Raw genomic sequence first — 13,499 nt, forward strand, 5'->3', positions numbered from 1 at the left:
GTGTCATAATCATCTCATAATTGGTTTTCATTTATTTATTTTTTTGGTGGGTCATGGGGCCTGAACTCTGGGCCTGAGTGTTGTCCCTTAGTTCTTCAACTCAAGGCTAGCACTCTACCACTTGAGCCACAGCACTTCTTCTGGCTTTTTCTGCTTATGTGGTGCTGAGGAATCAAACCCAGGGCCTCATGCATGCAAGGCAAGCACTCTACCACTGAGCCACCTTCCCAGCCCCAGCTTTTTTAATTTTTGGCAATAAAAGAAATTGGGGTATCTTTGGAACTGTTTTTTTTTTTTTTTTTTTTGGGTCCGGTCGTGGGGCCTGAACTCTGGGCCTGGGCGCTGTCCCTCAGCTCTTCACCTCAAGGCTAGCGCTCTACCACTTGAGCCACAGCGCCACTTCCGGCTTTTTTCTTTTTGCTTATGTGGTGCTGAGGAATCGAACCCAGGGCCTCTGGCATGCAAGGCAAGCGCTCTACCACTGAGCCAACTTCCCAGCCCTCTCTGGAACTGTTAAACATGGTTTAATTCTTCTCTTTCTAGACTCTCAATAGATGGGATAACTAAGCTATCCTAAAAACTAAAGAAGTGGGTATTTTAATTGCTTATTTTTTTTTGTTGTTGGTCATGGGGCTTGAACTCTGGGCTCCTCAGCTCAGAGAGAGCACTCTACCACTTGAGCCACAGTGCCACTTCCAGTTTTCTGGTGGTTTATTGGAGTTAAGAGTCTCATGGACTTTCTTGCTTGGGCTGGCTTTGAACTGCGATCCTCAGATCTGAGCCTCTTGAGTAGCCATGATTATAGGCATGAGCCACCAGCGCCCAGCTTAGTTACTTTTTAACCAACACTGCTCTTGATAGTTTTACAAACCAAAAGTGTTATAACTACCATTTCCTTTCAGTTAGATGAGTGATCAGAAATTTTTGTTGCATTTCAAAATCTAAATAAACTAGACTTTACCCTTTAAAAAAAACCTGTAAGATCTTAATTGTGCTCTCTGCCACTAAGCTACTCTCTCAAACACAAAGTCATCAATTTTATCTATTTATATTGAATTATTGTGCCAGTAACTAGGGCTTGAACTTAGGAACTAGGTGCTGTCCCTTAGTTTTTCTGGTCTAGGCTAGAGCAATACCACATGAGCCACAGCTCCACTTCTGACTTTTTGCTGGTTAACTGGAGCTTTCCTGCTCAGGTTGGCTTTAAATTTGAACCTCAGATATCAGCCTCCTGAGTAGCTAGGATTACAAGTGTGAGCCACTGGTGCCCATATTACATCAAGATAATTTAAGAAAGTTAGACATTATTTTATTTTATTTTTTTGTCGGTCGTGGGGCTTGAACTCTGGGCCTGGGCGCTGTCCCTCAGCTCTTCAGCTCAAGGCGAGCGCTCTACCACTTGAACTACAGCGCCACTTCCAGACATTATTACATCAAGATAATTTAAGAAAGCTGTTGTTACTCATGCTTATAATCATAGTCTGAAGGCAGAAACCAGAAGATTAAGTTAGGCATAATAATAAAACCTGTCATCCCATCTATGGGAAAAGCGTAGAGAATGGTGGTTCAGCCCAGATCAGACATAAATAGGTGAGCTTATTAAAAAACAAACAAAAGTAAAAGTAGGGCTGGTGGGTGTGGCTCAAACAGTAAAATACCTACATGGCAGGTATAAAGTCCTAAGTTCAAATCCCAATACCAGCCCCCTTCCCCCCCCCACCCCCCCACCCCAGTTACCTTAACATACAAATACATAGAATCAGAAACAAAGTAACAGGGCCTAGGGATGTAGTTGAGTAGTACAATGCTTGCCTAGCATGTACAGAAAGGAAGGAAAGAAAGGAGACAGGCAGGCAGGTAGGTAGATATACTAAACAATTTAAGATGACTTGATCAGAAATACAGGACATTCTGACAAAGTAAAAAATTCACAAAAGCATACTTTTAGAAAGGTAGAAACTACAGAAGGAATTCATTTAGTGATACCAAGTCTTACTTTGGTACATGTCGAATAGAAAAAAAAATAGCAGTCTTCTCCTTGGTTAGGCATGATGGGAACAATCTTGACCAGAAGTGGCTTTTTGAAATAAGCCACTGCTTCCAAATGGTAAGGACCAGCTCAAAGTCCTCTTGAAATGGGTTTAATCTTCCAAATGACAACTCAATCACAGAATTCGTCTTTAAACATAACCCTAAAATAAGGAGACAGCGAATTAAAATATTTTAGGTATACTGTTCCAATTTCCTCCTCCAAATCACTCTGAGATCACAGTTGAAAAATACATATTAGCATGCATATGTCTATACAAAGACTCATGAACAAGCTGAATCTGAACAGTGTACAGTGCCATTGATAATGTAAAATTCTGTGAATGATAGCCAGGCTCTTTTTTCTTCTGGATTCTCTGTGGTTTTTATACTGCCTCAGCATACAATCTAAAGAGCATTGCTAACTAAATATGATCTACAATTTACTTTAGTGGAACCTGGATTACTTTATATTTTATATTATTTTCAACTCAATGAAAAAATTCAAATACATTTGTTACGTCAAAAGAACTCAAAATTATAATTGGTGGGAAAACCTTATTCAGCTAGAATAAAATTGGTAAAATACTATCTATGGAACATCAATTATATACAAAGAAAAAAGGAAGTCTTCAGGGCTATTCCTGAAAAACAGCAATTCAAGAGAATAACCAACATTCGAATAGCCTGAACACTGCACTAAAATGTCCAAGAAAGCCCTAAAAAAGCAAAATAACTAATAAAAATATAAATATAAAAAAAGTATAGGGATGGGTGACTTGGTTTTATAAACAGTGATCTACCACAAAAATCAATTCAACCAAATCCAATCTTATCTTCTATTACTAACTCCTAATCTAAGAATAGTATGCCTTGAAGTTAACATCCTAAGTGGGAGTAGGAATCTGCAACTAACCTTGCACCAAAATGTTTAAAATTTATGTCTTTTGATCCAGTCATCCCATTTTATAATTTATCCTAAGGTAAAATATTCAACAAATATTCAAGACAATAATGCATAACCTCATTACTATCTTATTTTTAATAAGAACACCCAGAAACCTCAATGTTCAAAAACAGGAGTATTTTTAAAATAGCGCTTCTCATGTAACAGTATGACCCATAACAGAGTTCGATATCCTAAAATGAAAGCTGCTGTTAAGAACAAGCACCTGAAAAATCAAGATGTATCTTTGGAACAGGGTTCTGAGTAGAGGCTAACAGAATTTTGAGGTGCTTGACAGAACAAGGCCTAGAATAAACTACTGCTAAAAATAATTAAAGGTGCTTCTGAAAGAGTCTCAGTTGCAAATGAGGAATGGTACTGGAAACTTGAGGAAAGAAGATTCTTGTTATAAAGTGGTACAACTGTATGGTGTTGGGTGGAAGGTAGAACTTACAAGCAAAGAATATTGTTGTTGGTTGTGGGACTTGAACCAAGGCTTGGGCACTGTCCCAGAGCTTTTTTTTTTTTTTTTTGGGTCCGGTCGTGGGGCCTGAACTCTGGGCCTGGGCGCTGTCCCTCAGCTCTTCAGCTCAAGGCTAGCGCTCTACCACTTGAGCTACAGCGCCACTTCCTGTCCCAGAGCTTTTTGCTCAAGGCTAGAGCTCTACTATTTTTGAGTCACAGTACCACTTCCAGTTTTCTGATGGTTAATTGGAGTTAAAGAGTCTCAATGACTTTCCTGCATAGGCTAGCTTTGAACCAGCACCTAGCAAAACATGGGTATTTTTACCTAAAGAATTTTTTTTTGGGGGGGGGGGGGGGGGGGTCCGGTCATGGGCCTTAACTCTGGGCCTGGGTGCTGTCCCTCAGCTTTTCAGCTCAAGGCTAGCACTCTACCACTTGAGCTACAGTGCCACTTCCGGCTTTTTTCCTTTTGCTTATGTGGTGCTGAGGAATTGAACCCAGGGCCTCATGCATGCAAGGCAAGTGCTCTACCACTGAGCCACCTTCCCAGCCCCTACCTAAAGAGTAGCAATTGTGTAAGAAACAGCCTGGTTTCTCCTTGCTACTTACAGCAAAATACAAGAAGAGATAAACGAAGGTACTTTGAAAGTCTTCAGCCTACTCATACTCAAAAAAGAAAAGAATTGTAGAGAATACCAAGAAAATGGCTAGACAGCAGATGCTGAGATAAGGTGTGTGGCTTGTTGATCCAACCAACTACCTCAACAGAGATGCTGTCAGCTTAGTCTGAAAGGGACATGTACAGAAGGATAAGACACAAGGGAGAAGATAGCCACGTATCTGGAGTGACGCATTTACAAGGAATGCCAAGGACTACCAGCAAATACCATAAGCTAAGAGAAAAAATAAAGGATCACTCCCTTCCATACTTCAGAAGCAGCAGAGCCCTACTGACCCCTTTCAGACATCCAGCGTCCATAACTGTGGGATTATGATAAATTTCTGTTGTTCTAAGATACTGTTTTGTTTGATGGAAGCCTTAGTTGATATAATATGGATTATAAAAACGAATCTAACAATCTCTTATAAAAAAGTAAACAATGCTGGGTACCAGTGGCTCATGCCTGGGAGGCTGAGACCTTAGGATCACGGTTCAAAGCCACCTCATACAGGAAATCCCATGAGACTCATCTCAAATTGTCAAAAAAAAAAAAAAAAAAAAAAAAAGCCAAAAGGGGAGCTGTGTTTCAAGTTGCAGAGCTCTAGCCTTGAACACAATAGCTCAAGGACAGTGCCCAGGCTAAGTTCAAGCTTCAGGACCAGGACCAGCACATACACATAAAAAAGTAATTTTAAAATATAGCCAGTTGCTGGTGGCTCCCAGCTGTAATCCCAGCTATTCAGGAGGCTGAGATCTAAGGATCGTTATTCAAAGCCAGCTCAGGCAGGTTAAGTCCATGGACTCTTATCTCCAATAAACTTACTGAGAAAAAGCTAGAAGTAGCACTGTGGCTCAATTGGTAGAGTACTAGCCCTGAGCACAAAAAGGCTCAGGTACAGCACCCAGGCCCTGAGTTCAAGCCCCAGAAGAAGCAAAAAATAAAAATAAATAAAAAGCTCCCTCAAATGGAACCAAATCTCTAAAGGATATTCAAATAATTATGACAAGTAAAATAAGGAAAGTATATATATATATTTTTTGGGTCCGGTCATGGGGCCTGAACTCTGGGCCTGGGCACTGTCCCTCAGCTCTTCAGCTCAAGGCTAGCACTCTAGCACTTGAACCACCGCACCACTTCAGGCTTTTTCCTTTTTGCTTATGTGGTGCTGAGGAATCGAACCCAGGGCCTCATGCATGCAAGGCAAGCACTCTACCACTGAGCCACCTTACCAGCCCCGGAAAATATAAATTTTAATAGGAAAGTATTTTAGTTTTGTTTTTTTTTTTTGGCGGTTGTGGGGCTTGAATTCTGGGCCTGGGCGCTATCCCTCAGCTCTTCAGCTCAAGGTTCTGTGCTCTACCATTCGAGCCACAGCACCACTTCCTGTTTTCTGAGTGGTTTATTGGAGATAAGAATCTTTCCTGCCAGGGTTGGCTTTGAACCATGATCCTAAGATTTCAGCCTCCTGAGTAGCTAGGATTAAGAAGTGAGCCACCAGCGCCCGGCTAGGAAAGTATTTTAAAGATGGAAAAAAGTTTTGAGATCAATCCCACTCTTGAGACAAATATCCCAAAGAATATATATACTCAGGTAATTTACTAGCTTTAGGAAGTCATCCTACAAACGGATTAAACAATAAAACAGGTATGAGATAGCAACTAAATAACATGAATTCTAATTCTCTGCTTAGAATTCTCTGCACAATTCCCTGGAGTTTTAGGCAGAGGAAATGATTTTATTCTGAGTGGATAGCTCACTGCCAGTGCTTCAACAGGAAACATCCTTTATACATTGGGCTCCTAGAATTATAAACAGAAGATAAAAACCTATAAAACCTAGAAATTTAACTAAAAACTACCCCAGAGCTCGTGGCTCAACCTGTAATCCTGGCTAGTGAACAGAGTTTCAGTTTGAGGCCAGTCTGCATAGAAAAATTTACGAGACTCCCATTTCTATAGTGGGAAGCTGGACCTGGCAGCATGCAACTGTAAGCTCAGTGACAATGTGAAGCCTGAATAAGGCAGATCAAGGCTCAGGGGCATTCCACAGAGAAACCAAGATTCTGTCCTAAAAATAGCTAATTAACACAAGGCTGGAGGTATGCATCAGCAGTAGTGTACCAACCTTCCCTGTGTAATACTGAGTTCAAACCCTCTCACCCCCTCCCAACAAAACCTCAAACAAACAAACATGTCCCAAGCAAAAATCCAACATCAGATGTGTGCCAGTAATTTTTTTCTTTCTTCTTTGTTTGTGCACCAATTTCCAGGCTTGAAGTCAGTACTTAAGCCTCACTCAGCCTGCTTGGCTTTTTGCTAATTAGAAATGAAATATCAAGACTTTTTCTGCCTAGGCTGGCTTTAAATCACTCCAATTCTCTGATCTCAGTACCCTAAAGAGCTAGATTACAGGAGTGAGCTACTTACCAGTGACCCACCCACAACTTAAGTCTTTTTTTTTTTTTTTTGAGTCCCGTCCTGGGGCCTGAACTCTGGGCCTGGGCCCTGTCTCTCAGCTCTTCAGCTCAAGGCTAGCGCTCTACCACTTGAGCCACAGCGCCACTTCTGGCTTTTTTTTTCTGCTCATGTGGTGCTGAGGAATGGAACCCAGGGCCTCATCCATGCAAGGCAAGCACTCTAGCACTGAGCCACCTTCCCAGCCCACAACTTAAGTCTTAAAAGAAAAAAAATGTCTTCAGGCTGCCCAGTAAAACCTTAGATTACTTTATAAATGGAATTAGCTTTTTCAGAGCCAGGTGCCGGTGGCTCACACCTGTAATCATAGCTACTCAGGAGGCTGAGATCTGAAAATTACAATTTGAAGCCAGCCTCGGCAGGGAAGTCTGTGACTCTCATTTACAATAAACTACTCAGAAAAAGCTACAAGTGGCACTGTGGCTCTGTGGATGAGCACTAGCCTTGAGTAAACAGCAACTCGGGAAAAGTGCACCCAGGCCCTCAGTTCAAGCCCCAGGACAGGCACCCAAAAAATAAAAAAATAGCTTACTCAAAGTAGGAAGCCAAGACAAGCAGCTGGTCTTCTCTTAAAAAAAAAAGAGACATTTTCCAAAGATAGAGAATTGAGACATATGAAATCACCACTATGAAAAGAATGGAAAGAAGAAAAACATTACAAAATAAGAAAACGGGTTGGACGTGGTGGTACTTGCCTATCACCCCAGCTATTTGGGAAATAAGAGTTCAGAAATATTAGTTTGCAGCCAGCCCAGGAAAAAAAGTCAATGAGATCTCTTTCCAACCAAAAAACCAGGTATTGTGGTAATCTGCAGGCCCCACTATTAGGGAGTTAGAAGTAGTTGGATTGTGGGCTGGCCCCAAGCAAAAACAGAAGACCCTCTTTAAAAAATAAAGCAAAAAGGGCTTGGAGTATAGCATAAGTGGTAGAGTACCTGTCTATGAAGCATGAAGTCAGTCAAACCCAGTAATATAAAGCTAGGTGCTGATGACTCACACCTGTAATCCTGGCTATTCAGGAGGCTGAGAGCTGAGGACTGGGGTTCAAAGCTAGCCAAGGCAGAAGAGTCTGTGAGACTATCACCAATTAACCAATAAAAAGTCCCAGAGAGAAGGGAGAGTTCAAGGGGGAAGGTAATAGAGGAAGAGAGACAGACAGAAATATATAGCAGAGTAACAATGAAAAATAAAACTGGATTGTAAGAGATCATTGACAGAACATCTCTCAGAATCTGAAGTGCAAAAAGATGCACTGATATCCAAGAAAAGGCATATGCATGGAAGTAATACGAGGAAATTCAAATTTCTCAATTTCTGGACAATAGAAATTCTAAAAAGTAGCAATGGAATTGGTAAAGGTAAAGAAAACAATACCAGAAAATTTCTCTAAGCTGGATAGACTTGGGTCTTCAAATGTCAGACAGAACTTGTCTCTAAAGACATTTCTACTAAAACTAGGTATTTGGCAGTACTGGTGTTTGCAAGGCAGGAGCTCCATGACTTGAGCCCAGACCTTTTTTCTTTCTTTTTGGTATAGAGGCTCAATATTTATGCCCAAGCAACCCTACACTGTAATCTTCCTATTTATATTCCCCATGTAGGCTGCAATATAGGCATGTGTAAGCCACCACACCAAGCTTTTTATTGATGAGAAGAGTCTTACAAATTTTTGCCTGGACTAGCCTTTGAGCAATAATCCTCCAACACTGCCTTCTGAGAAACTAGATTTTTTTTTTTTGGGGGGGGGGGGGGGGGGAATGTAATACCAAGGGTAAAGATTTCCAGGAAAAAGCAGACTGATGAAAGAAAAATCAAGACTTCACCTTATTAGACTTCTCATCTGAAACTACCAAAAGACAAAAAGGCCAGTGCCAGGTATCCAGAATTGAAGGAAGATTATAACCTAGTTTTAACCTTTCAATTTAGGCCCTGGAAGATGTTCTTAGACAAGAGAAGACTCAAAAAATGTACCATTAGCTGGGTGCTAGTAGCTTATACTTCTAATCATAACTACTGTGATCTGAGGATCACAGCTCAAAGCCAGCCGAAGGAGGAAAGTCTGTGAGACTCTTTATCTCCAATTAACCACCAGAATCCAGAAGTAAAAGTATGGTTCAATTGGTACGGCATCAACCTTGAATGAAAAAGCAAAGGAAAATACCCAAAGCTCAGTTCAAGCCCCAGTAATGGTACCAAAAGGAAAAAAACACACACAAAAAAACTAGCTTCTATGTACTCCTTATTTTTGGAGAAAAATTTGGGATTTTTGGGGGAAAAAAATCATCCAAGCAAGTATTTTAACTTGTGGAAAAGAATTTAGAAAACTCAGTAAAAATAGGTAAAAACAAAACAAACTATGTCACTGATACTATCTATGATGCTTTTCCAATAATTTGTAAACAACTGTTTCAGACAATTATGACAAAATTCTATAAGCACTGGTAGTTCACACCTATAATCCCAGGTGACTTAAAAGGCTGAGATCTGAAGATCTACATTAGCAGCCAATCACAGCAGGAAAAATGGTTATCTCTAATCACCAGAAAAGTGGAGTAGAGCTGTGGCTCAAAGTGGTAGAGCACTAGTCTCCAGCTCAGAACATGAGCCAGCACCCACACAACCAACCAAAACAAGAAAAGAAAAGAACACAGAGGTGTGGCTCAAATGTTAAGTGTCCAGAGTGGAAAAGCTGAGAGAGAATGAGGCCCTGAGTCTAAGCACTAGTACTAGCACACACAAAAAAGGGTAAATTAAGGATTCACACAAGAGTAAATCCTGATGCATCATGAAATAGAACATTAAATGCATGTAGTAAAATCACATATACCAGAAAAGAGAAATTGCAAATTCTCTTGGTTTCCTCTAACAAATCTGAATAAAGTTTGAACTACACAGAGCACATTCTCAGGTCGTAAGAAAAATTAAAATCAGCAAAAACAGTATCTAGAATTTTTTCACATATTAAAAAATTAGCCAAAACATATCAAAATATTCCGTGAGTTAAAGATGAAAAATCATGAGATCCATTATTGGGAGGTATAGGAGGGTAAGGTAGAGGAGAGGGAAGAGAGGAAATGGAAGCCAAGGCACAGTGCTAGGACCCACACAAATGGGAGAGCCACCAGGATATAGAACAGGTTCTACTAAGGTTTGCAGGTAATCTTGTGAGTTCCCAGCTCCATCCTGGGAATCCACAACTTCTTTCACTGCTCCAGAGTAAATATGGTATAGTTTTATGCACTGATTTCATCCAAATCTAAAACTTCGACTGAACTCTTTGAATTTAAAGAGCATATATTTTGTGCTGAAGTACTAAAGAACAATACATTTTGAGAGCTTATGAATTTCTGTATCTTACAGTATAGAAAATCATGTGTTTTAACCTCAAAAAGAATCTTTATTGTACATATATGCCACCATTTAAGAATCTATTATTGCCAGGTATAGTGAAGCATGACTGTAATCTTAGTACTCAGGAGGTGGAAGCAGGAGGATCTTTAGTTCAAGGCCAGCCAGGATAACACAGAAACCCTAACTCAACGACCCCGCCCCCCATAAAACTGCCCAAAGAACAGGGATGTTTCCAAGACAAAGTAACAAAGTAGGTAGGATGTCTAAAAAAGACTAAGGTAAAATGCAACATCCACTCCAAGTAAAATACAAACACAAAACCCCTTGGTGAATTTCAAAAAACTTAAACCACCAGCATATAACAAATATAATGTAATGGGCTGGGAAGGTGGCTCAGTGGTAGAGCGCTTGCCTTGCATGCCTGAGGCCCTGGGTTCCATTCCTCAGCACCACATAAGCAAAAGGAAAAAAGCCGCAAGTGGTGCTGTGGCTCAAGTGGTAGAGCGCTAGCCTTGAGCTGAAGAGCTGAGGGCCAGTGCCCAGGCCCAGAGTTCAGGTCCCATGACCGGACCTCCCACCGCCCCCCCCCAAAAAAATAGAGGAGTTTTGCTCTATCTGACTATAAATATTGTTTAAATGTTTGCAAATGAATAAGCACATAGCTCAACAACTCAAGTGAGTTGATGTTACTTATGAAAGTGAGATTTAGATCATTTCAAGGTAATTTTAATTTTAAACTTAAATAGTCACACTTGGCTAGTGACTACATTGCTCAGTACAGTTATAAATTAAACACTGCATATATAGTGGTGAAGATTCTTGAAATCAAAGGCTAGAAAGGAGTGTGAATGGTAGTAGAATAAAAGCTTAGCCCACAAAGAAAAAAAAAAGAAAGTGACATTTAAAATTAAACAAGAGGGGCTGGGAAGGTGAGTCAGTGGTATAGAGCGCTTGCCTTGCATGCATGAGGCCCTGGGTTCGATTCCTCAACACCACATAAACAAAAGGAAAAAAAAAGCCCAAAGTGGCGCTGTGGCTCAAGTAGTAGAGCGCTAGCCTTGAGCTGAAGAGCTGAGGGACAGCGTCCAGGCCGAGTTCAGGCCCCACAACCAGACTCCTCCCCCCAAAAAAAATGAATAAATAAAATTAACCAACAAAAATGGTCAGCATCTGAAAAAAAATCTTTTACTATGTAAAGGTTCTGGGGGAATGTGAAATCATAAATATGCTTGCACAAGGACAAGCCTTATATGACATCTCCTGTGCTTGCATGATGATGGTGATGTCAGATTAATCATAATGCTTAGCATTTTCAATAGAAAAACACATATACTGGAGGGGAGGGTGAATCATGGTATTTTTCATAAATTCAGAGTAAAAATGTCCTTTCTTATGACATTGGTTAAAAACCCTAACAACAAAAGTGATTTAAAAAAAGAAAAAGGGTAACATTTATACAGCAAAAGCTTTAACTGCAACATGACCAGAGAGAGTAGTACTACTACAATTGACAGCTTTTGCTAATTGAAGTGGCCTCATTAGTTGTTCAACTTCTTTAGAGGTTGTTACAACCTCTTTAGAGTAACATCTATAAATATGCACTCAAAAACTGATCCTAAAAGGTAGTTAAGTTCATATGGATATGTGCACAAAGCTGTTATTGGATATGTTCTATTTTTGTTTGTAATAGCAAAAACCCAAAATGTTTATCAACAAAGGATACATAAAATTATGGCATGTTAATACAATGGAACATTACATGGGCACTAAAAAGATGAAGCAGAGCTATGCGCATGGACAAGGAACGGTGTATTTTTCTCAAGGAAACTGAATTACAGAATTTCATCTTGGATGTGTAATACACACACACACACACACACACACACACACACACACACACATACATATGTATGTAGGTATGTATATGTATGTACGTATTTTTTTTTGTTGTTGGTTGTGGGGCCTGAACTCAGGGCCTGGGCACTGTCCCTCAGCTCTTCAGCTCAAGGCAAGTGCTCTACCACTTGAGCCACACCACCACTTACGGCTTTTTATGCTTATGTGGTGCTGAGAAATCGAACCCAGGGCCTCATGCATGGAAGGCAAGCACTCTACCACTGAGCCACCTTCCCAGCCCCTTTCTTTCTTTCTTTTTTAAATTTTTTATTGTGAACATACTGTACAGAGGGGTTACAATTACATGGGCAAGATAATGAGTACATTTCTTATCAAGCATTGCAGCCTCCTCCTTTGTTTACCCTTCACATCCCTTCCCAGCCTCCCCCTGCCCCCCCTCTTTTTTTTTTAAAAAAAACAACAAACTTTTTTTACAATAGCTATGTACTATTACTCAGAAAAAAAAGGAAAAGAAATCATATTTCTATCCCCAAGCTTTTTCTAAAAACTTGTGAACAAGCAGAGGAAAAAAAAATGTCTTTTAAATTTTAAATTTCTTACTAGTCCAAGAAAATTATACCTTACATTATAAAAAAATCTTTACTCCTTTAATGAGAAAAAGCCCACTTCCCCACTTACATTAGCTGGTTGCTCTCAACAGGAACATCTGTGTCTTCACTGAGTTCCAATCTATTACGCCTGTAGGTCGAACCAACACTCAATCCATGAATTAATAATAATGAGGCAGAAAGAATTTTCCTCCTCACATTGCCAAGGACACCTCTCAGCCACAATTGAAACACAGGATGTGTTTTAAAACATCTCCCAACTACTGGAAGATGAAGTCCATTCGAATAACCTTTGTCAGACTGGAGACAGCTAGCATTAGTTATCTCCTCAAAAAAAAAAAAAAAAGTTCACTTAAAGATGAACTTGAGATTCAAAGAATAAGAAAAAAAAAATCCATCTTCCATAGTCGAACAATATAATTTGAAAAGAAAAAAAATACAAAAAGAAAAAGAAAAAAGAGAAAAAACAAAAACAAAAAACACCAAAATTCAATAAGATCCAATTTCTGGTCTTCAAGATTTCTTCACCTATTAAGAAAAAAACAGAAACCTTCCCCCATCTTTATTATCTGTATAATAGAAGCATACTATATGTAAAAATATAAAGCTTTTATGTATATAAAATACATATACACTAATTGGCTTGTACACACGCACACATATACACACAAATGTGTAGAAATAAAACATCTGGGTTAAGTTCCCTCTTTTAAAATATATTCTAAAAGCCTTTGGATTTGGATTCATTATAAAAATAGTGAATTTAGTCTTATACCAAAGTACCATAGTTAATGTGACATTAAATTTTGCCCAGCCCACAAAATAAAGGGAAATCCCCCACAACTATCAATGTGCATGACATGGATGGATATATTATCACCATCACCATCATCATCATCATGGAGTCTTTAACCAAAACAGATATAAACATATAGTTACAGAGTAACTACAGAGTGGTGCAGTCAACTGAAGGCACAGCAGCATTATAGCCATTCTGAGTAGACACTGTGGATCTAAAGGAAGCTTTTTCCTATCTTTGGGACCCTTTTCCGCTTTTCTTTCAGCACCAGTATCACTGGTATGACATTCAATACTGGCCCTGCAAAGG

The 13,499-nt window shown here is 39.7% G+C and overlaps 1 protein-coding gene across 1 annotated transcript in view; it reads right to left on the minus strand.

The window, feature by feature from the left end:
• Zc3h11a (zinc finger CCCH-type containing 11A) overlaps positions 1–2,079 on the minus strand; it is a 29,496-nt gene extending 27,417 nt beyond the window's left edge. The window contains exon 1 of the mRNA XM_042682108.1: positions 1,997–2,079. Within this exon, the coding sequence (XP_042538042.1) occupies positions 1,997–2,050 (54 nt within the window). The 5' untranslated portion in view covers positions 2,051–2,079. The remainder of the gene's footprint in view (positions 1–1,996) is intronic.
• Positions 2,080–13,499: the final 11,420 nt, after the last annotated feature.

The sequence above is a fragment of the Dipodomys spectabilis genome, unplaced genomic scaffold (genome assembly GCF_019054845.1).
Source record: "Dipodomys spectabilis isolate Male_0828 unplaced genomic scaffold, ASM1905484v1 ptg000069l, whole genome shotgun sequence".
NCBI lineage: Eukaryota > Metazoa > Chordata > Mammalia > Rodentia > Heteromyidae > Dipodomys > Dipodomys spectabilis.